Source organism: Chenopodium album, chromosome 15, assembly GCF_948465745.1.
Source record: "Chenopodium album chromosome 15, dcCheAlbu1.1, whole genome shotgun sequence".
In the NCBI taxonomy this organism is placed as follows: domain Eukaryota; kingdom Viridiplantae; phylum Streptophyta; class Magnoliopsida; order Caryophyllales; family Amaranthaceae; genus Chenopodium; species Chenopodium album.
The window spans coordinates 45,452,486-45,475,117 of record NC_137848.1 but is presented as its reverse complement, the minus strand read 5'-3'; the positions used below and the strand labels follow the sequence as shown (position 1 = coordinate 45,475,117).

The following is a 22,632-nucleotide window of genomic DNA, read 5'->3' as shown; positions in this document are numbered from 1 at the left end:
ACAGTACATGTTTTCAGGCACAAATATCCTCACTTCCCAACATTTTTTCAAAAAAAATATTGCCGTTACTCTAGTTCTTTTTCCATTTTTTAACCATTATTAAATTTCTCCCTTTTTTTTTTCATTTTTTTTCTTTTTGTTTTTCTAAGTTGTGTACTCAATTGGGTCGTACTCTTTGTTTCTATATAATGCTTGTGAGTTGTGGCTAATAAGATGCAATATATTTCCACTTCTCTTGCTCAGTACTTCCACTCAAACTCGCTCTCTTTAACTCACTGAGTCACTCACCAACTCTGCCTCAGCTATGGCTCCCATTTTCAACCTCCTTTTCTCTCTCCTCTTTTGCCTCTTTTTTACCTCTCTTCCAGGTAATAAATTTTACACTTTCTGATGCATATTATGCATATTGCACTCATGTAATGCCTTAATCTTCCTTATTTTCTACAAGTATGTTGTTAGTATTTAATTGTGTAATTTAAATACAGATAAATGTCTATTTTATGCTTAGGTTTCACTCACCTTAGAATTTGTGTGCTTCATTCGGATTTTGTTGTCAAATTTGTAGTTTATAGAATTTGTTATATACATCCGGTGTACCGTACAGGGTTCATTTGCTCCTTTAATATCTCATTTGTTGATTAAAGGAGCACATGACCCGAGCCTACATAATAGGCTCTCTGTAATTTAAATGTTACTAAGGTGTTGTTTGGTTTACATACAAAATCATGGGAATTGGAAATTCCTAGGAATTGCAAAATGAGTAAGTTGTTTGGTTGAATGAAATTTGGTGCAATGGAGGAAGTAGAACTTCCTAGGAATTTCCAATTCCCACAAAATGTAGGAATTTAATTACCTATTCCCCCTAGGTAAGTTGAAATTCCTATGGGAATTAACTTCCCTCATTACTAACCAAACAACTTTGAGAAATTCCCGTGAATTTGATTATGGAATTTATTTCCCATATATTAGAAATTCATGGGAATTTTCACTTCCTATGTTAACCAAACGACCCCTAAGTATACTATTAACATGACTATTATTTTCAAATATCAAAACATACAGGGTACTACATGTAAATGACATTTTTATATCAGTTTTAACTATAGAATTTTGTGTGTTTTTGTTCGGATTTAGTTGTCACATTTGTAGTTAAAGCTATTTTTCAACAGGATTACTCTGTATTACTTTCACATGCTTGTGAATATATTTTAATAAATCTAAATGACAATTTTAAGTTTCATTGTTTGATGAATTAATACTTTAGTGTAGTCTTGAGATTTGTTACTTTTAGTTCGAACATTACTAAGATTAACTGTATATTTAAAGAAAATTGGTCTTTTTTTTTAAGCTATTAACCTTAAAAGTCAAATCAATTTATAAATATGGGACCTATAGAGTATGTTGTATAAACTTTTATAACTTTGTTAAACCGTGATATATGTTAATTATAAGTTCTTAGATTTGGAGACATAATACTATGTTTGAAATTATTGTTCTTAGATACGAGTATATCATACTCTTCCGTCTCTAAAATTTCTTTTATGTATTGACTTTTTTGGAACACAATCACCATCCAAATAAGATGAACTTTAACTTAGAAACGGATAATATATTTAAAATAGCAATACAACAATTAATTAATTCATTTTAAGATGGATTAATAACCTTATATTTTGGTTGGAAATGTGAACAGGGGAAGTAAATGGAGCAAAAATGGTGCTAGTGAACAAATGTAGGTACACAGTGTGGCCAGGGATTCAGCCAAGTGCTGGCAAAGAAATCCTAGCTCGTGGTGGATTTCAGCTGCTTCCTAACAAATTTTACGTCCTTAATCTTCCGGCCGGGTGGTCCGGTCGGCTTTGGGGCCGCCACGGATGCCACTTTGATGCTAGTGGTCACGGTACGTGCGCTACTGGTGACTGTGGTGGCACCCTTTACTGTGCTGGTGCTGGTGGTGCTCCTCCTGCTACCTTAGCTGAGATTACTCTTGGACAAGAGCAGGTATTGTGCTTTTATATTAGTAGTTTCTGTCAATTAATTATTAATTATTGTTGAAGTTTTGCGCTAATCTCTCTAGCCAACTAAATTAGTTGACATCTATATTTTGATTTAGTGTAGTCACTATTTTATACTTGTATATTATATACTCCCTCCATTACTTATCACTCGCAACAAAGAGGTATTATTTATGAGACATAAAATATTCTTTTGTTGCGAATAATATGTAACGAAGGGAGTATTTCATCACTACTAAAATTTTAACCAACTAAACTAATTGACATACATACCTTAATTAGTGTAGTACTCCAGTAACTATTACGAAATATATCACACTTTAAAAATATTATAGTACTAATGTCAAAATTATATGAAAAGGATGATTATACTTTGGAATTATTACCAGAACAAAACTCCAAAAATTTGGATGTGTTAATTTAGTTAACTTCAGTTGAAGAGTTGAAGTATGTCTTCATGAGGTACTGATACGGGAGTACTAAAGTCCTTTTGCATTGAATGTGAGTTGAAGTACGCCACCTAATATATTGGCATTCTTGGTCTTATTTTCATTTACAGAAATAGGATTAAAGAGTTGGTCATGTGAACATGTTAAGGTTTTACCTTTAATGGCCTGAATTTATTCATAATTATACCATCCAACCCTAAGAATTAATTGAGACAGACTCATTTTAGATGCATTCATGCTCTTGTAATAAGTGTACATTTGAACCCTTGTCTATTACTATGAAAGTTACATTATTGACGCGTTAATATTAATATTTGATTGAAACATACAGGACTTTTATGACGTAAGTTTAGTGGATGGTTACAACCTCGCAATCTCAATGGTACCATTCAAAGGGGCATCGGGACAATGTGCGCCAGCAGGGTGCATAAGCGACTTAAACACAATGTGCCCGACCGGACTCCAAGTCCGAGGCGCCCGAGGGGGTGTAGTAGCTTGCAAGAGTGCTTGTTCAGCCTTCAACTCCCCAAGGTATTGTTGCACAGGCACATTTGGTAGTCCTCAAGCTTGTAAGCCAACAGTGTACTCCAAAATATTCAAGACAGCTTGCCCACGCGCTTACTCCTACGCGTATGATGACCCCACCAGTATTGCTACTTGCACTAGGGCTAACTATTTGGTCACTTTCTGTCCCCACCACCGCCGTTGACTGACTGTTGAGCACTTTAGCAGAACCTCAAAAAAAGAAAAAAAAGTGTTAGTAGATCTATAACAAAAAGTAGAGTGTAATTTTGTTGGGGGTTACTGGATTTTTATTGAATTATGAGGAGATTCTCTTATCTATGTCAGATGAATAAGAATATATTAGGTGCATGTCGGTCTACAAGTACTAGTATTAATATAATCTACGTTTTATTATGGAGGTGATCTTATGATTTTGTGACATTAATATGTTTGTTCCTTTCTTGTAAAAAAAAAAAAAATAGTGTTTGTTCCTTATTCTTAAAGAAAATTTGATTTAAATAATCCAACCTTTAACTGATTTAATTTTATTAATCCAACCTTTTAATTATTCTACAATAATCCCAACTTTACATCCTATCCTTTTCTATTAGGCTAAAATGACCAGTTACCTGTATAACAGGTAAGGTTTTTTTTTTTTCTTCATATGAAACTAGAAAAATAAAGGAAAAATTAAATTAAAAAACCCCTTTCTCTCTCCTCCTTCCCCTCCAACCCTCTGCCGCCCTTCCCCCTCCCCTCCCCTCACGTCACCATCTCTTCTTTCATTTTCCTCACAAAACTAAACTGAGCCGACACTCTTCCACCAACCCATAGTTAATTAGTTACTCACTTTCTCTTTCTCTCTCATCCCCCTCTTTTCTTCTCCCCCTTCATCTTTTTCAATCCCCAATTTATATATTTGAGAAATTAATTTGACCAGGATAATAATAAACAGAGATCCACCCACATTTTCGATCTTCACCATTGTTTGAACGTTGCTGAAACGGGTAGCCTTAATTTTAATGGCTGCCTTATAATTGGAGAAATGCTCCTCAATTGGCGGCGATTTTGAATTTCGAGAGTGGGCGGGTGGGTTTTCTGGGTTTCGTTTCGACGGACGTGAGTGTTTTCTAAGTTTCGAGTTTCGACTGGGTTTCGCGCAGGTGGGTGGATTTCGACGGAGGTGAGTGTTTTTCTGAGTTTCTTGGGTTAGATAAAGGGAGACTGGCCGGAAATGTGGGCAACTGGAGGTTGACGGTGAGGAATTAGGGAAGAAAGGGTGATGGAATAGAGGCGTTGTTGCTGGTGGTGAGTCTTCCGGTGGTGGTTTGAGGGAGGCTGGCTGCTGTGGTGTTGGTGGTCGGGAGTTATGGAGGAAATGAAGGAAGGGGAAGGGAAAATAAAAAAAAAGGTTGAAAAAAAAAATTAGACAAATCAAAATATGACACGTGGCAAGGTAACCTATTGTTGTAGGTTGGTGACCGGTTTGGCCTAATAGAAAAAGATGGGGCGTAAAGCTTGGATTATTGTACAATAATCAAAAGGTTGGATTAATAAAAATAAATCGGTTAAAGGTTGGATTATTTAAATCAAATTTTCCTATTCTTAATAGCCATATTTAATAATCCGTATTATTAATTGAGTGTTACTTCACATATTATATGAGAAAATTTGCAAATTGTAGCCATTTAAAGTTAGTATTTTGCAAATTACAGTCATTTAAAAAACAATTTTTTCACCACATGCCACTGAGATTTCACGTAATTCACCATATGTCATCGAAAACTTTCTAATTCACCATATACAATTCAATTTTATGAAAATGTCACAACATGTCATTAATGACTAACGGATGTTAACACCGTTAGTCATTAAGGCTAATAAGGCCTCTTGGCAATATATAATTGGTTCCCTTTTAAAATTGTTAAATTTAATTAACAAAAAATTAAAAACAAAACAAAACAAAAAAACAACCACCTACGTCCACCCAGCCAACCGCCACCCTGTTCTGACACCACCCGCCGGCGTGGAATCCGACTAACCAGCCACCACCACTATCCTACATTCCTACCACCTTAAAATCCTCTGTCTCCCTTAAAACTCTCACTCCTTAACCACCGACGCACAAATCGTTGGCGCCCAAACCATTTCCCCGTGCCGTCACCCCTCCCTCTTCCAACTCCACCCCTTTCCCCCCTTAATCCACCACCCCAAAACCCTAAAACCTCAAAATCAAAAGCTGGGGTTTCGATTTTGGGTTTTGGGTTGGTTGTTTGCAGCTAAATCGGGCGGCGGCAACGTGAGGGTTGGGGATCTGGGCCGTCGGCGTTAGGTTTCGGCATGATGGTTTTCGGCATGGTGATTTTCGGCAAAGGTATTTTGGTTGGCTGCTTGTTCGTTCGCCGGGAAAGGAGGGGGAATTCGAGTTGGGTATGGTGGTTTAGGGGTGGACGCGGGCACCGGCGTAGGGAAGAGAGGTTGTGCGGTGCCGGTGCGGTAGGGAGAGCAGTTTGGAGCCGGCGACGATGGGTAAGGCTAAGTGGCGGTTATGGGTGGTCGGGATGGTGGCTGGGCAGTAAATGGTGGTGGTTTTCTTTTTTTAATAATATTTGTAAAAAGGTTTTCTTAATTAATTAATTAAAATAAGAGCCAATTAGAGGCTGCCACGTGGCTTAATTAACTAAGAATGACTAACGGAGTTAAGGAAAAGGGCATGTTGTGACATTTTTGTGAAACTCAGTGGTATAGGGTGAATTAGAAAGTTTTCGATGGTATAATTGAAAACTCAGTGGTATATAGTGAAAATTCCGTTTAAAAAAAAATTGCGAATTGCAGCCCAAAAGTTGCTATAAATTGTAAATTGCAACCTAATTTAATTTTTTCATCGGTTTGCGTGTTAAAAAATGTTCGTTTAAGGTTTTATGTGCCATTTTAGGTCTTAAAGAACCGAATTAAGCTCGGAATTGGCAAAAAAATGACGCAAGTGCCTCGTTTTGCGTAACAAAAATGTATTGATTTGTGGGCAACTATTTTTTCCTAAACGAGGCACTTACATTAAGTTTTTGCCAATTCCGAGCTCAATTTACAATTGTAAAAACGAGACACTTACGTTAAGTTTTAGCGGTCATGGTTATATATTTTTAGTACTGCTTGGAGGTTTTAATACATTTCTTTGTTAGTTCTTGAGTTGAATGATAATGATTCCCCTTTCATTACTTGTGACATACATTGGTGAAGAACGGTATTACATTCTTCATTTCTTCCTCTTCTCATTCTACTACCTTTGTTAAATATTATGTGCAACTTTTGAATATTTTATAGGATTTTTTTACTTTTACCGCCAAAAAAAAATTAAGAAATTGTTTTTTACCACCAAAACTTTTAAAGTTTTATTTTACCACCAAAAAAATTTCTAAAAATTGTTTTTTACCACCTACTGTCAAGAAACCATTAAATCTAACGGTTTTCAAAAAAATTCTTCGACTTTCGTGCGCTAAGCATGTTCTTCATAGGTTTGTGGGGGCATTTTGGTCCTTTGGGACCAATTTGAGGTCATAATTGACAAAAAAATGATTAAAAATAATCGAGGTATTTTTAAACACGCAAAAAGAAGCATTTCCGATCATTTTTTGTCAATGCTGACCTCAAATTGGACTCAAAGGACCAAAATGGCTCCCCAAAACCCCTAAAGACTATGTGTTTGGCATGAAAATCGAAGAATTTAAAAAATTTCCGTTAGGTTTTTTACGGCAGGTGGTAAAAAACAATTTTTAATTTTTTTTTTTGGTGGTAAAATAAAACTTTTAAAAGTTTTGGTGATAAAAAACAATTTTTTGATTTTTCTTGGTGGTAAAAGTTAAATAATCCTATTATATATCTCACAAATAATACACTAAAATTGCACATAATATATAACAGATGTAGTATTAATTCAATGAATTTCATAAAAAAAAAAGAAAAAGAAAAAAAAAAAAGGAAAGTACATGGACTTATAAATTTATCCATCTTCTACTCCAAACTCCCACCCAAGACTGCACTTTATCTAGGGGTGAGCATGGGATGGATACCCGTACCGTTAGTACTAACGGTTCGAGTACCCGATAACCAATATCACTAAAAGTGACATCCATAAACCGAATCGATAATTTCGGGTACCCGGATTTTCGGATCGGTTATCGGGTACCCAATATCCAATAATGATAATTAAACTTAATAATTTAGTTATTATGATATATTTTATCACTAATTAACAACAATACCACATGATCATGACCAAATTATTAATAATATTACTAATCATTGACATTATAAAGTGATTATGAAGTAAAGTTAGGGTTTAGATTTTGGAAAAATAGATTTAAGTAGGAAAAAAACAAATAATTGCTTATTGAATCGGATTGGGTAACCGTTAATTTTAAAATGATAGCAAATAACCTTACCTGATAACAAATTATCGGAACGGATACCCGAACCGTTATGGTTATCGGATCGAGTGCCCTAATTTTCAGAACGGTTACGAAACGGGTTTTCGAGTTTTCGGTTTTTCGGGTATTAGGGGTGGCAAAAGATGACCCGACCCGATAACCCGGCCTGAAAATAGCAGGTTAGGGTTGAGATTTTCGACCCAAAAACTTAAATAGGTTAGGTTAAGGTTGAAAATTACAACCCAAAAATGACCCACTTAACCGAAAAAAAATCTAATAATCCCAAAAAATATAAAAACTAAAGAAAGTAAAAAACCGACCAAACCCACCTAATAGAAGTAACACCCTAAAATCCTAAACAAGTCTCCCAGCCATCCAACTACACTAGCCCAAATTTTCCTAACCCTTTGCATGCTTAACCCTAAGTGTAAATTATTGCTTATTTCTAGTCTTTGCCTCTTTCACTCTTACTTCCACTATCTCTCTTCATCCCTTTCTCTCTCATTACTCTCATTCATGGCGGTGATTCACCCCGCTCATTAATTCAAGTGAACAATAACTAAAGGATATTTCTGAAAATCATTGATCTTAGAGATCCATCTTATTCTAGATCTTATGTATTGTAATTTAATTTGGTTACTAACTTATTGTAGCTTATATGTTTATGATCTACACTTTTAATTTGTTGATGGTACCAATTTGATTATTTTATCAATGATTTTCTCTATAAAATTAAGATGCTAATATTAAAAACTGAAATAGGAAATATTAGATCTAAAATTTTAAGGTAATTTAAAATCGAAAAATCAATGACCAAAAAAATCAGGTCAGATTCGGGTTGACTCAAACCCCAAAAAATCAAGTTAGGGTTGAACATTTTGACCCGAAAAGTTGATGGATCAGGTTCAGGTTAGAGGGTTTTGACTCGAATTTTAATTGACCTGAACACGAACCTAACCCGACCTGATATGTTTGCCAGCCCTAGTCATGACAATCTTGAAAATGAATTGGTAGAATCTAACACTTGTTGGTAAAATACCTGTCGATTCCAATAACAAAATATAGAAGATGAAAGGGAAAATACTTTATTGAAGATCTCAATAATACAGTTGTGCCGCGGAACAGAAATCTATTGCATTAGAAGCAAAATACTCCACCACCGGTACATGTTTCCTGATGACGCATGCCCCCCAATTTTAACATAACTTTCCTCGTAATTCGTGTACCCGAACCCAAAGAGTGGAATTGCTCAAGAACTATTCAGATCTCAAAAGGTAGGTTTGTGTTTATGTGTTTAGGTTTCCAATAATGAAAATAACGTGTGTGTGAAATAAGAGTTAAGGAGTAGTATTTATAGGAGAAGAAAGAAAAAGATCGAAACAAAACAATGCAAGCCTTCCACGCAAAGCCCAAGCTATAGCTCTCTCGCATGAGAGCTTTCGCTCGGCCCTACCGTAGGCTTTCTAGGCAGCAAGCTCTAGCTCGCCCTTGCACGGCTCATTAAACTTGCGTGCTTTATCTCTTTCTCACTAGCTCCTTGCACACATCGGCACCAAGGTGACCACACTCACTTAAAAACACTCCGATTTGCATTACAAGGATTAGCAAAACTCCAACAATCCCCCATTAATGCAAACGGACCATAGATCACGAAATCTGAACAGTAAAATAAAAGGTTAGGTACTTAAGCACTAGTATTCATAAGGTTTGAACTAATACCTTAGTGACACAGGTATTCAACACCCTTCTGGCAAGTATCCAAAGGTTTGAACTCCCAGGAGCGAGGAAGGAACATGTATCACATACGTCACCTTTGGAGCTTGAGCAATTCCGCCAGTCTTGGCCAACACATTAGGCTCTCATGAGTACTTTAGGAAAATAACACCACAATTTTCCCTTGAAGGAGGCCACCCCTTGTACTCACATAGGTGTTCCGTCTGTGTAATACTTACACATTCCCAGCATATCTAGGTTCTTTCTTTACAGGCATAAAACACATTCTAGCACCTTGCAAACCCAAGATTCACTAGTGGAAAAATTGTCATTTGTAACACCCTATTTGTAACGGGCATGATAAATTTCGTTACAAATAGAGTAATTGTAACGGGCAAAATATATAACCGTTACGGAAAAAGTCATTTGTAACGGGCAAATAATTGTCCGATACGAATAGTTAATAATCGTAACGGGCAAATAAATGCACGTTACGAATAATTAATATTTGTATCGGACAAATATTAAGTCCGTTACGCGGTTACACAGCGCTAGGGTTTAATACGGAGTACTCCATCCTAAATCTGTTTCGCAGCCGTTTTTTTCCTCAACGCTCTCCTCTCTCTTTCTCATCCTTTCTCTTACCTTCTTTCTCAATCTCTCTCTCTCTCTCTCTCTCCTCCTTCCTGATCTTCTTTCTCTTCTTCCTCTAATCATGTTCACGGCGCATCAGTCGATCCTAGCTAGCAACGGCGGCATTGACGGGCTGAATCGCCGCTCTAAGTTTTTGTAGACATTGTAGACGAATCGCCGCTCTCCGGTGTACAATTCTGGTGAAGAAGATGATGCAGCGGAGGATCTGGTGTTTACCTCAACGAAGTTTTCTTGGTAATTTCCCCCTTTTTTATTTTTGATTGGATTTGATATTTTTTTTTCCTTATTTTTTATGTTTTAGCGATTTTAATTTTTTTTCTTTTTTTTTAATTGTTTAGAGTTGATTAGGTGAGAAGGGAAGAAGGATTAGGCATCGGAGAGAAGCGCCGGTGATTGCTAGTGAGAATAGGAGTTTTCTGGTTGTGGTCGCTTCTGGTGGGTTGAATCTATAGAGGTATCATATTACTGATGATGTTGTTGTTAATCGGATTCTTAAAGCTGCTCTTGTTCTCCCTTGAAAGGTACCGTTATTTTAGATTCAATTACTCTTTTTTTTTTTTTTTTTTTTTTTTGCTTTTTTAAAGAATTGTTTCTTGATTTGGGAGTGTATGTTTTGAAATTTAAAATGGGTTTGTGAAAGTCTCAATTTGATTCAAAATTTGTCCCAAAATTTTGAGTATTTTGGTGTTTACATGTAATTTTGGCATGGATTGCTGATTTTTTTTTTAAAACAAAAAAAAAAATTTAAAAACGTATAATATGAGTCCAAATTGTCATTTGTAATATACTTGCATGTGTCTTTGTTAGTGCCTTATTAATTTATTATCACTTGTTGTATGTAGTGGGATTGCCGGATTGGTCGAGTGAGTTCATTATTACTTCTTATTATTTTTATTTTTTCCATCCTTTTCTAGTGATTAGAGGATCTAAAAATCCCCTTTAAATGAACTGACATTTGCATTCTACTAATTAATTGTGTTGTGGACTAGTGACATAGTGAGACATATTGATTTTTGAATGCTTTGAATGAGCAGTGAGTTATATATTATAGCTTGATTCGAATTTAGGAGCAGATTATTATTGTTGATCATATCTTTGGTCATCTTATGGGTTTACATTTGAACTTATAATCATATTTGAGGCTTTATTTTTCTAATATTATTAATTAAAGATACTCAGCGGTCCTACTATCCTAGGCATGAAATATTTATTTGATTATCTTGGTTTCAGTCTTCCTATAGCTTTTGTGCAACGTGCGTGGATAATCTCAGACAAATATTAAGGCAGAAGGTTGTTTAAGATAAATTAGCTCAAGCTTTCGTGCAACGATAATGGCTTTAGGCCATCACTCTCAATGATTCTTCATACAATTTTCTAGATGTCTTATCCTCTTGTGACTACTACTATTTATAATTTTATACTATTACAATTACTACATGAATGGACAAATGCCTTAATTGCTACTTTACTAATGCTTGTCTCTAGCTAAGTTACCATAGTAAAAATAGGCCAACAATACTGCTCTGCCACTAAGGAGCTGTTGCTTGTGTTGGTAGTGGGATGGTGCTCTGCCCTTGTTGCTCCATGCTTGTTCTGTTCCTGCTGTCCCTGTTGTCTTCTTCTGCCTTCTTCTGCTGTAGGTTAGCGTGATAGGAGGTGGGTGCATTGCATTTTGGTATCCTTCTGTAGATGTGATCAAACACAAACATATCATTGACTAAAATATATTCTTATATTATCTAATTAAATTCTGTAGAATAAGATGTATGCTCATCTGATTAATTTTTTCAATAAGTTTAGCGCCTGTTCGATCATTTACCATTAAATCTAGGACCATTTCTTTTTTGTTTTTTTTTAGATTACTTTTGTAAATTATTAATAGTTGTAATTTTTTTGGATTTCAGAACAAACAAACTTGGCTTTACCCCTGAATTTCTTGGGCGGGTGAAACTTGTAACTTCTGTTGCATTGCTGGTTGGTGTAGGCCTCTATAATGGTTTTTGAAGAAAGTTAAATTGAGGAGTATATTTATGGCGACAACTATTGCTGCAACTGCTCTAGGAGACACAGGTTTGTAGATAACATTCATTTTTCCAATGGTGCTAATAGTACTCAAACTAAATAGTTTCTGGATTCAATTTTCAGGTTTTCCTTATAACTGGGCTGTTACGCTAGTTATGTATCAGTGACGAGTGGTTTGCTGTGGGAGATTGTCTGATCCTCACTATTCTTTCTCAGGTACATTCACCTAAAGCTGTTTTTGTTCATGTCTTCTAGTCTTCTGTTGTTTGTCGAAACCTATGACATGGAATTGAGAGTTCAAATTTGTGTTTAGTTAAATAATCATCAGCTTTAATAGAATTCTAGCTTCATATGATAAGGCAAAAGGATGCCTTATCATTTTGTTGTTCAAAGTGTTGTGCTGAGTTAAATTTATTGCCTCTCATATTGAGTTTTTTTCTGAAATTAAGAAGGAAAAACTAAAGCAAAAACAAAAACAAAAATAATGCAAGTACCAATTTCTCAACTAAGATAGCAACCTCCCTTGTACTAATCTTTCCATCCTAAAACAATGCTTAATCATTGATAAACTCGATTATTATCCTGGGATTGGTTATTGATCGATCGAGTGAGCTTTGTCAGTCTGGCAGATTAGGATTTTGGTCACTGTCTCTAAATGTTAGCTTTCTCTTTGTGCCTGATGTACTTGGTTTATGTACTTGCTTCTCCTGCTGCTGCTACATCATTACAATCATGTAAACAGAATCAGATTACAGTTGCTCCAATCTACTACATTTCACTCCAATCTACTACATTTCAGCCCTCTCTTTTCTTATGCATATATACCGTTTATTACTTATGCTATTTTCAAGTATTGTTAAATGCAATAATTTCTACCTATGCTCTACTGGAAATTTAATCGTTTCAAGTGTTTACATTTGACAAAATAGTGATACATTGAGTAATTCAACTCTTATATTATTCCTCTTTAATAATATAAGAGTACTCAACTGGCCATGAATGGTTGATTGGTTCAATTGATGCATATGTGTTTGTTGTAGTTGCGTTGAGTGCTTGAGTTTATCTTTAATCTCTATTCTTTCTTACAGAAATCTGGGTATATTCAAGCAAAACAAGTAACTTTCTTTGTCTCTCAATGGGCAAAGTTCATCCTTTTTTGTGTTATTGATTTAGTGTTATCTGTTTTTGTGATTTTGATATTTTTTTTCATTGATTGGGATAGGTGAGAAGGAAAAAATTAAAGATTGGGGACTATTCTATGTTGCAGCTGCTACTGTTATTGTTGTTGCTGCTATGGTTGCTGCTGCTCTGCTGTTACTGTTGCTCTAGGGGAATTTTTAAAATCATTAACCTTTTACAATATTATGAGTTTGTAAACAGTTTTTAATTGTAAAATAAATTTGGTGTGTTTGACATGATTGATAATATATATTTGTGCCATGAAAACAAATATTTGGATGTGATGGGAGTGGTGAACTGGTGAAGGAATAAGAAATAGGGGTATTTGTAACTGGTACATATATTGTGCCTGTTACAAATACCCCTAATATTTTTTACTTTTCTAGACATTATTCGTAACGGGCACAATGAATGTCCGTTACGAATAACTACTTATTTGTAACGGGCAGGTGAAATGTCCGTTACAAATAAGTAGTTATTCGTAACGGACATGTCACCTGCCCGTTACAAATAAGTAGTTTTTCGTAACGGACATGTCACCTGCCCGTTACGAATAAGTAGTTATTCGTAACGGACATTTCACCTGCCCGTTACGAATAAGTAGTTATTCGTAACGGACATTTCACCTGCCCGTTACGAAAAAGTAGTTATTCGTAACGGGCAGTGCCCGTTACGAATAACTTTATCCAACCGTAACGGCCGCATACGTAACGCCCTTTGCCCGTTACGGATAGCCGGTTTTTGCCCGTTACGGATGACATTTTTTCCACTAGTGATTCTCTATGCAATGGAATAAGAACATTAAGAACGTAAAGTTCAACCCTATCAATTCAATGGTGCATCTATCAATCCACTGCTCAACGAGCTCTTAGGCTAGATGCATTAAGGGATACTCCCTACCTCAGTGATTCGGTACCAATATCGTTCCCTACTCGAGTAATATCAGGGCTAGTGATTCTAATTCATTTAAGGATCACTATCGTTCCCTACTCTCAAGCAACTGGGCTAGTAGTATTAAGAGCAAGCAACGCTCAACCTCATTGAATCTACTTGGTCAACAAACCACTCAAAATGAGCTATAGATTCAACATACACAAATGGTGTAAATCTACAAGGCTCTAGAATCATTCAGAACAAAAGTTCAAAAAATTAAAGCACTTCGGTGTGTCCATGTTAGCTGTTTCAATCGACCACCCAACTTGGGTTATGGACATATTAAGAGCACTTAAAGCTTAACCTGTAAACATCAAGAAACAAGTTTACCAAAGCATCTCATAACCATATAAATTAGAGAGTTATCAAGCCAGATCACTTTAGAACGTAGACTCGTCATTTAAAACTTCGTCACTGGAATAATTTAAAATACCCCACAGGATCTTAAATATATTCCCTTAGACAATTAAGCACTTACCTGTGCTTCATCCTTGTATAAGGACCTGCTTGATTCTTCTTTGCTTTCACATACTCTAACATGAGTATCACCTCCACGAGATCTGTCTAACTCTGTCACTACATCTGTAGTTCCTGACAACATACATAGACACTTGTGAAAAATAATATAGAGAACATGAGGATCAACTTACCCCCACGATGGACAAACTTCCAGTAATTAATTTTGCAACACTCATCTTCTTGACACACGTCATCCAATCTAATGAACATTGCTTTATAATGGATAGTGTACAACAATTTGTTTTGCAACTCACTCGAAACTGAGCACCACGTACTCTTCATCATGTAAAAACCATACACTGAAGAGGTTCAACTAATCATCGTTATTCATTCAATCATTGTCCTTAGATCTTACTGGGACAGGTACTTGAGAATCTTTCCTACTTAACCTTCATCCCTGCATTAATTAAATCTCAAACAATAGTTGAGTAATTCTCTGTTGACAAATATAATTGAATAACGATGAATTTCCCAACAAAACATTTCATGTCAAGAATAATAATTTATTAGCTCATTTAGCTTGCAAAGTATTAGCACATTTGAATCAAACATCAAAGGCTAAGAACTCAAAATTAACTCTGGATTAAGCATGATAAATATAATTTACCAAAACACTTTCTCTACATCACAAAAATGAGATTGATGCATACCTTTATCGGTTCATTAGCTTACTGCCTAGAACCATTCGGCTTATCTCATTATCTCGTACTTGTTTCTTGGCTTTGAGACATTCATACATCTTTATCTCAATAAACAACATGCACGGGAAGTTAACAACTTATGATCATTCTAGCATATGAACTCTATCAATGCGAACCATAGTAACATCACACATGCATCAAGAAGTTCCACACACATGCCAAGAAAAACTTAACATAACAAGTTTGGGTACTCAAATCTGACCCTCACTCACCTTACATATCACAAAGGATATAATCACATGAGCAAAAATACCTCAACTTCTAAGTTGTCACCTGTGCATGCATTATTTTAAATACACACCCTTGATTTACAATCAATCATGCTAGGAAGCTTAAGCAACTTTACCGCAAGACAAACAAGCTTAGAACAAACCAGGTGAGTCATAAAAGTGGGTTAGCACCAAACTTACAGAATAAATCCTGACATCACATTATCTTACCTTCAACCCATTTCTAATCAACCACCTTTCAACTCACCTTGAAAGATACTTACAACAGATGGATTTCTAATAGCAAGACAAGATATACTATTCTCAAGCATATAAGACTCAAAAGGAGCGCACACTCGCATTAACATGCTTCTTTCCACAACTAGTTAATCAAGGGTTTTTCATATGGTTTAGGATTTTTCATCCACTACTAAATGAATATATACCACACAATAAACCATCTACATACACCTTTTGATCAAGAAAGTCAAACCAAGATGATACACAACTAGTTCATGCTTTAACCAAGATGATGAACTCATCAACTTTACTGGCAAAATAAAGCTTAGGAAGCAAGAACAAATTCTATGAACAAGCAAAACTAACATGTCATGTCATAAGAAAACATATACTTGAGATATTTCACAGGATTTAACATATCAAGGTCGTACATGTAAAACGTAGCAGATATTCAGCATACACATCACCCACAGTCCCACAAGCCTTCATGCTTTACGTGAAACATATATAGAAATCAATTCTTCATTATCGGAAACCCTCACATCACATATACCACATGAAAATAATCATGACTCGGGTAACAAAATAGGGAGTATCAACCAAATTTTTAGGTGAACAACTTACTAAACAAATAAACAACTAAAACATATCTGCAACCCCCACAATACTAACATTCACAGAATATTAATAGATATTAAGGACATACGGAATCTCAATTCCCATCCTTACCTCATGTGGAGCACTTACACTTTAAACTTGCACGGCCATTCTGGCTTTGCTAAGTCATACCTTTTTTTATCTGCTAACAAGACAGAGATAAAACCAGTCTCGTAGACCATCAACAAGAAAAATAAGAGCTACACCTCTAGCAATTATATACATTTCAAGTTCGTGAACAAAGCTAATTAAGATCACAAGAATTAAAAATAATAATTCTCCCTTTTTAATCTAAAAAGGGACACTTACAAGCTTATCACATACTCCGTGCTCAACAAAACATTGTTCATAGTTAGGATAAATAACAACAAAAACACTATCATAAAATAGAACATGTATCATTCCTAATCTACTAGGACAAATCACATTAAAGTCCATGAGCATAAGTAAATTATCATTGGACAAAACATACATTAGCAGAGGTAAATTACTTGTAAAACAACAAGTTTACAAACAAATAGCCACAGATATAAGTCTCTTACGGAAACCTTCCTCCTCAAAACCACTCTTGAACAAGAGTAAAACTAACATACTAGTTAGTCTCAAGATTTAACTCATCTCACCCCCACATTGCATTGCAATTCTTCATAATAATAAAAAGGGACACCATATTATGTAAAGTTAGACATTACTTAAATAAATTTGAGAAGGAACTTATCTAATAACAAGCACAATTGACCGTTCAATGTGTCTCCTCAATAGATGTAGAGCACTTTTATGAGTTTTCGTCAAGTCAACTGCTACACACTGGACTCCAACTGTGACCAAACTTGCTGCTTGGAAAAGAACCAAAGGGCAAAGAGAGTACTAGCAAAAGTGACCAATATTTAATTAATATTTTCATTTTTTTTTTACAATTTCGAACCCACACTTTGAAATTCCTGGATACGCCACTAGGGCAAAGAGAGTACTAGCAAAAGTGAGTTAAAATTATTTGTTGACCTTGAGAATGAAAGAAAGTATTGTACACCAACTATGGAACAAGTTTGAAATTTTAATTGGGCCTTAATGCCTTGTAAAAAATTACAAGGATATCTTTTTGTTAAGAATAGGCCCAAGTTTCTTCAAAAAATAAAGAATAGGCCCAAGTGTACTTAGTCCATCAAAGATAAAGGGTAAGAAGTGAAAGCGCGCATATTCTTAGGTGCATAGTCATGCATGTAGAAATAGGTGTAACAGGTACAAAACACATGAGGTTCTTCTTGAAACGCAGCTCACTTATATTTTCTTCTCCAACGTTTTTTCCAGCTTAAGTTTTTGGGTTTCCTTTTTCAATTTTTTGGTTTCCTTTTTCCCAATTCTCTCTCTTCTCCTATATTTTCTAATTCTCATCAAAGTTTTCCATTAAAATTTTCATTACTATATTTTCTTCTCTGTTATTTTTTTTTTGGAAAAATTATTTTCTGTTTTTTCTCCTTCCTTCTTAATTCATTTTTCCTTTGTTTTCTTTAATTTTACTTTTCTCTTTTTTTTCGATTTTACGATTGAATCTGTTCCTTACAAATGGAATTGGTTGTCCTTCCCAAAGAGATCGTCAATGCAAGTTAGTGGCTTGATTTTGCAATTTGTAATTAGGTTTTTTTTAGGTTAGTTTCAATTATAATTGTTTTTTGTTTGATTTTAGGTTAGCTATGATCAATTTTGATTGATTAGTAATTGAATTTCATCTAATTTGGTTATGTTTGATCAATTTGATTTATTATGTATAAATTTCGAATTCTTATGTGGTGATTAAATTCGATTGATTAGGCTTTTTATGATTTTCTTAATTATTATGAATTGAATTTTATGTAATTTTTTGCATTTTTTCGATCAATTTTATGTATAAATTTTTATGCTTTATATTAATTTTATTGATTATGTCTTGATTTTGTTATTAATTTTGTTTGATTTACTGAAATTGATCGTTTCGATTATATTAATATTTGTATTTTTCCTTAATTTTGATGAATTTGATATTTTTTAAATTTTTGTGTGATTACTGTGATTAATTGTTAGCGTACTGCAATTGTTTGTTGTTATGATTTTTGTAATATTTTATTTGTTATGAACATTAACTCTTAAATAATGAACATTACATTAAAAATTATGAAGCTATGAACATTGTTTATTTCACATGAACTTTGATTCTTAAATAATGAACATTACATTTAAAAATTATGAACTTATAAACATTGTCTATTAAATAATGAACATTCTCTATTAAATGATGGTCATTGACTTTTAAATAATGAACATTACATTTAATAATGAACATTTTATTTGTATCATTTTAGGGCTCTTATGAATATTCTTTACATAGTTATGAATTTATCTATTATACATTATGAACATTGAGTGTTATTTATTTCAGATACAACAGCTGCAAATGTATTTACTGAAGCTAAAGAATCTGAATTAATGAGGAAAACAATAAGTAGTGATGATGAAGCATATGATTTGTACAATGATTATGCTTTTAAGATTGGTTTTAGTATAAGGAAGGGAAATATAAGAACAATTGGTAAGACTGTTGTTTGGAAAAGTAGGAGATATGTATGTTCATGCACTGGTTTGAAGGATGACTCTAAGAAGCATTTGAGGAAGTTCGAGAAGTTAGATTTTCGTACAAATTGTGGCGCTTTTGTGGAGTTCATTATTGATCCACAAGGTTTATGGACTGTTGTGGATCATCAGATGGATCATAATCATCCTTTTATACCAATTGACAAGAGACATTTGTTAAGGTCTCAAAGAAAAGTGAATAAAGACCAATTGAAGGTCATAAGTGTAATGAAGGCAAGTGATGTTAGGGTAACTGATTCACTACATCTTTTGTCCAAAGAAGTTGGTGGTTCGCCGAATCTTGGGTGTACTCGAAAGGATATATACAATGCTTTGACTACTGAAAAGGCCAATAAACTTGATGGATCGGATTGTAATCAATTGATCAAGTATTTTGCTCAAAGGCAAGCAAAGGAAGCTGATTTTTATTATGAGTTTGAGGTAGATGAAGGAAATTCCCTTACTTGTGTTTTTTGGAGAGATGGAAGAATGAATAGGGATTATGAATGCTTTGGTGACTTGAAGGTTTTTGACACTACTTATAGAACAAACAAGTATGGCATGATCTGTGCCCCTTTTGTTGGTATAAATCACCATTGTAACAATGTCATGTTTGGTATGGGATTTGTTCTAGATGAGAAAACAAGCAGTTTCATATGGTTGTTCGTTTAAGTCTTTCATGAGATCAATGGGTGGTGGGTGTCATCCGATTACTATAATGATAGACCAAGCACCTTCTATTGTAGCGGGTATAAGAGAAATTTTCCCAAATTCTAGACATCGTTTGTGTACATGGCACCTTGGGGAGAACTCAAAAACAAATATCGGTAAATTCAGAGCTTTGAAGGGGTTCACTGATCTTTTTGATTATCTGCACAAGTACTGTGAAATTTCTGTAGAATTCGAACATTATTGGCCAAGGTACAACATTATGAACTTTCTTTATGAAATAATGAATTTATGATATTAAAACATGAACCTATATTTGCTTAATATATTTATCTTTTATTTTGTTGTTGCTCGTTGTTATTTATATGAACATGTTTATTTTTGTTTTTGATCATAATTAGATATTTTATGAATTTATAGGTTTATTTTATGAATATGTGTTTTTATGAATTTGTTGGTTTAGTATGAACATGTATACTGGTTGTTTTCATTGTTGTTATTCTTATGAATGTTTTAAACATTTTTATGAACATATTTGAATATATTATAAAGTTCTTGGATTATTTTATGAATATATGTAATTTGATTATATATATGTTTTTGTTCACTGTTCTGCATAAAATATTATCTATTATGAACATAATGATGTAGTATATGAATATGATGTTTATTAAAGTGAACTTTCTAATACTAGGATGATGAACAAGTACAATTTTAATGATAATTATTGGTTAAATCATTTGTACTCGATCAAAGAAAGATGGTGTCTAGCCTATTCTAATGAATATTTTTCTGGAGGAGTTTTGAGTTCACAAAGGAGTGAAACAACAAACCGTTCGGTTTCTCATAGATTGAGGAAGACGGATGGTTTGTGTGATTTTTACAAGACTTTTCTTGATTTTATGGCTGAGTGGAGGAGTAAGGAAAGTAAACAGCACTTTCGGTTTTTGAGAGATAGTCGTCATTTGGCAGTTGCTAATGTAAGCCTTCTTATTCATGCTAGAGAGGTTTATACAATTTCGGTTTATATTGTGTTTGAAGATCAATTTTCGAAAGCTATTTCTTGTTCTCAAGAGAGAAAGTATGAAAATGATGAGACAATTAGTTACTTGGTATGGAGGCCTAATAAAGATATTATTAGGCATGAGGTTGTGTTAAATAAATTCACTAGGGTAATCAACTGTACATGTAAGTATTGGAGTGAAATGGGTTTATTGTGTTCACATTCTCTTCGTATTTATAACATTCATTATGTCCAAAAGATACACGAAGAATATATTGTTAAGAGATGGACCAAAACCGCTATGTGTAGTCATGTTGTTGATGAAGACGTTGTTCAAGAGAATGTGATTTCTTTTTCTATTTGGAGAGCTCAAATGTTAAGAAAGTTTGTTCAACTTGTTACATCTTTGCCAAGATCATCTTGAAGCACAAGCTAAAATTGAATATACCTTTGAAATGTTAAGGGAGAAGGTTGAGTGTGTTAGGGGGACAATAAATTTTGATGATGGAGAAGAGGTTCAAGAGGTTGAAAAGGATGCACAACCTATTCAAAATCCAAAGTAATTAGGAAAAAGGGTGAAAGAAATGATAGGCCAAAGAGCACTGTTGAAAAAGCTCGTAATAAGGCTAAGGGGTGGAAGAAAAAAGTAGATAAATACAAGGATGAAGTTAAAGCTACTGCTCAAAAGGTTTTTCAGGTACTTTTATGAATTTTTTGTGTAGTTAAGTGAATTTATTTGTATGGGATATGAACATAGCCATATTTGTGTTTTATATTGCAGGTTTTAGATTATGATGGTGATCCTTTGACTTACTCACACCCAACAACAAAGATTCAAGTCTTAATGTCCTTCCAAAACAGACGAATGGGCAATCATCAATGGTAATTTTTAAAATAATTTCTAATTGTAATAGTATTCTATTATTAATTTTTTATAATATTTGTAGGGTGTTCAAGGTGCAAGTAAGAAGAGAAAAGTACCAGCAAATGATGCTCAAACTTCATCAAGGGAAAATATTTATAATTCGATAAATGCTTCTCAGACTTTATCATCAAAAGTAATCATTTGTTTCAACTTTATGCTTATTTGTATAAACTTTATGCTACAGCACCTGAACATTTATTTTACAAGGTATTGGACGACAATTTTCAAAAAAATAACACTAATACCTCAACAAATGCTTCTTAGACTCCATCATCAAAAGTAATCATCTATGTGAACTTGAAGTTTATTAATATGAATTTTATGCAATAGCATCTGAACATTTATTTTACAGGATATTGGAGGACAACCTTCAAAGAAAAACACTAATACCTCAACAAATGCGAGTCAACCTTCTTCATCAAGTCAATTTGGATATCTAGCTAAAAAAAGGAAGTTTTCAATATGAGAATAGCAAATGGTTTTAGGTAAATCTGGACAACTTATTTACGTTTATGAACATTTGCTTTTTATTTTTGAACTTATTTTTTTTGTAATTGTTTTTTATTGTATCTTTTTTTTTTAGTATTTTGATGTTGGGCGCAATGCTACAAATGAAGGGTGGGAAGTTGGTGGATCTTCAAATGTTTCACAATATAATAAAATGTTATCCATGTTTGATAAGACAATCAATGTTTAGATGTTTTAATAATTGACTATTTATTCAATTGCCTAAAAGTTGTAACAAAATACATTATTACTTATTTTCATTTTACAAATGGTTTTCATTTTTTAGAATTAATTTACTGATTTTTTTATTTCTTTTAAATATATTATGCAACTTAACATAGTAAAAAAGAAAGATGATGAATTAGCATTATATAAGTGATCTACAATTATATCATACAGACCAATGTTTCAAGTCTTAAAAAAAATCCACTACTATTAAAGTAAGTTGTCTTTGCAAAGTTATTAGCTATAAAAACTAAGTTGATTCTTCCATCCTTCATCTTGCAGCCATCTTTATTCTGTGTGCTTCTCTATTGGTATTGCTTAGTAATATCTCAGCACAATACTTCACTCTTAGCTTCCTGATTTGATCAATCTGGAAAAACGTATGAACATAGATATTTAAAATATGAATAAACACGCTATATAAATGAACATAGTTATAAATTGAATTTTAAAAGGTTGAAACCTTACATTATCAGCTTT

General features: G+C 34.0%; 2 protein-coding genes across 2 annotated transcripts; both read left to right on the top strand.

The window, feature by feature from the left end:
- Window positions 1–210: 210 nt before the first annotated feature.
- On the top strand, window positions 211–3,305 carry LOC145583192 (thaumatin-like protein). The gene is made up of 3 exons (XM_081640374.1): window positions 211–368; window positions 1,694–2,001; window positions 2,796–3,305. The coding sequence occupies exons 1-3, from the start codon at window positions 305–307 to the stop codon at window positions 3,171–3,173; spliced, it is 750 nt and encodes a 249-aa protein (XP_081496500.1). The 5' UTR covers window positions 211–304; the 3' UTR covers window positions 3,174–3,305.
- A 14,477-nt stretch (window positions 3,306–17,782) lies between these two features.
- LOC145581274 (protein FAR1-RELATED SEQUENCE 5-like) lies at window positions 17,783–21,886 on the top strand. Its single transcript, XM_081638308.1, has 9 exons — window positions 17,783–17,822; window positions 18,633–19,348; window positions 19,458–19,744; window positions 20,187–20,640; window positions 20,755–20,879; window positions 21,063–21,192; window positions 21,277–21,333; window positions 21,443–21,553; window positions 21,773–21,886. Exons 1-9 carry the CDS (start codon window positions 17,783–17,785, stop codon window positions 21,884–21,886), a joined length of 2,034 nt encoding a protein of 677 aa, XP_081494434.1.
- The last annotated feature ends 746 nt before the right edge of the window (window positions 21,887–22,632 follow it).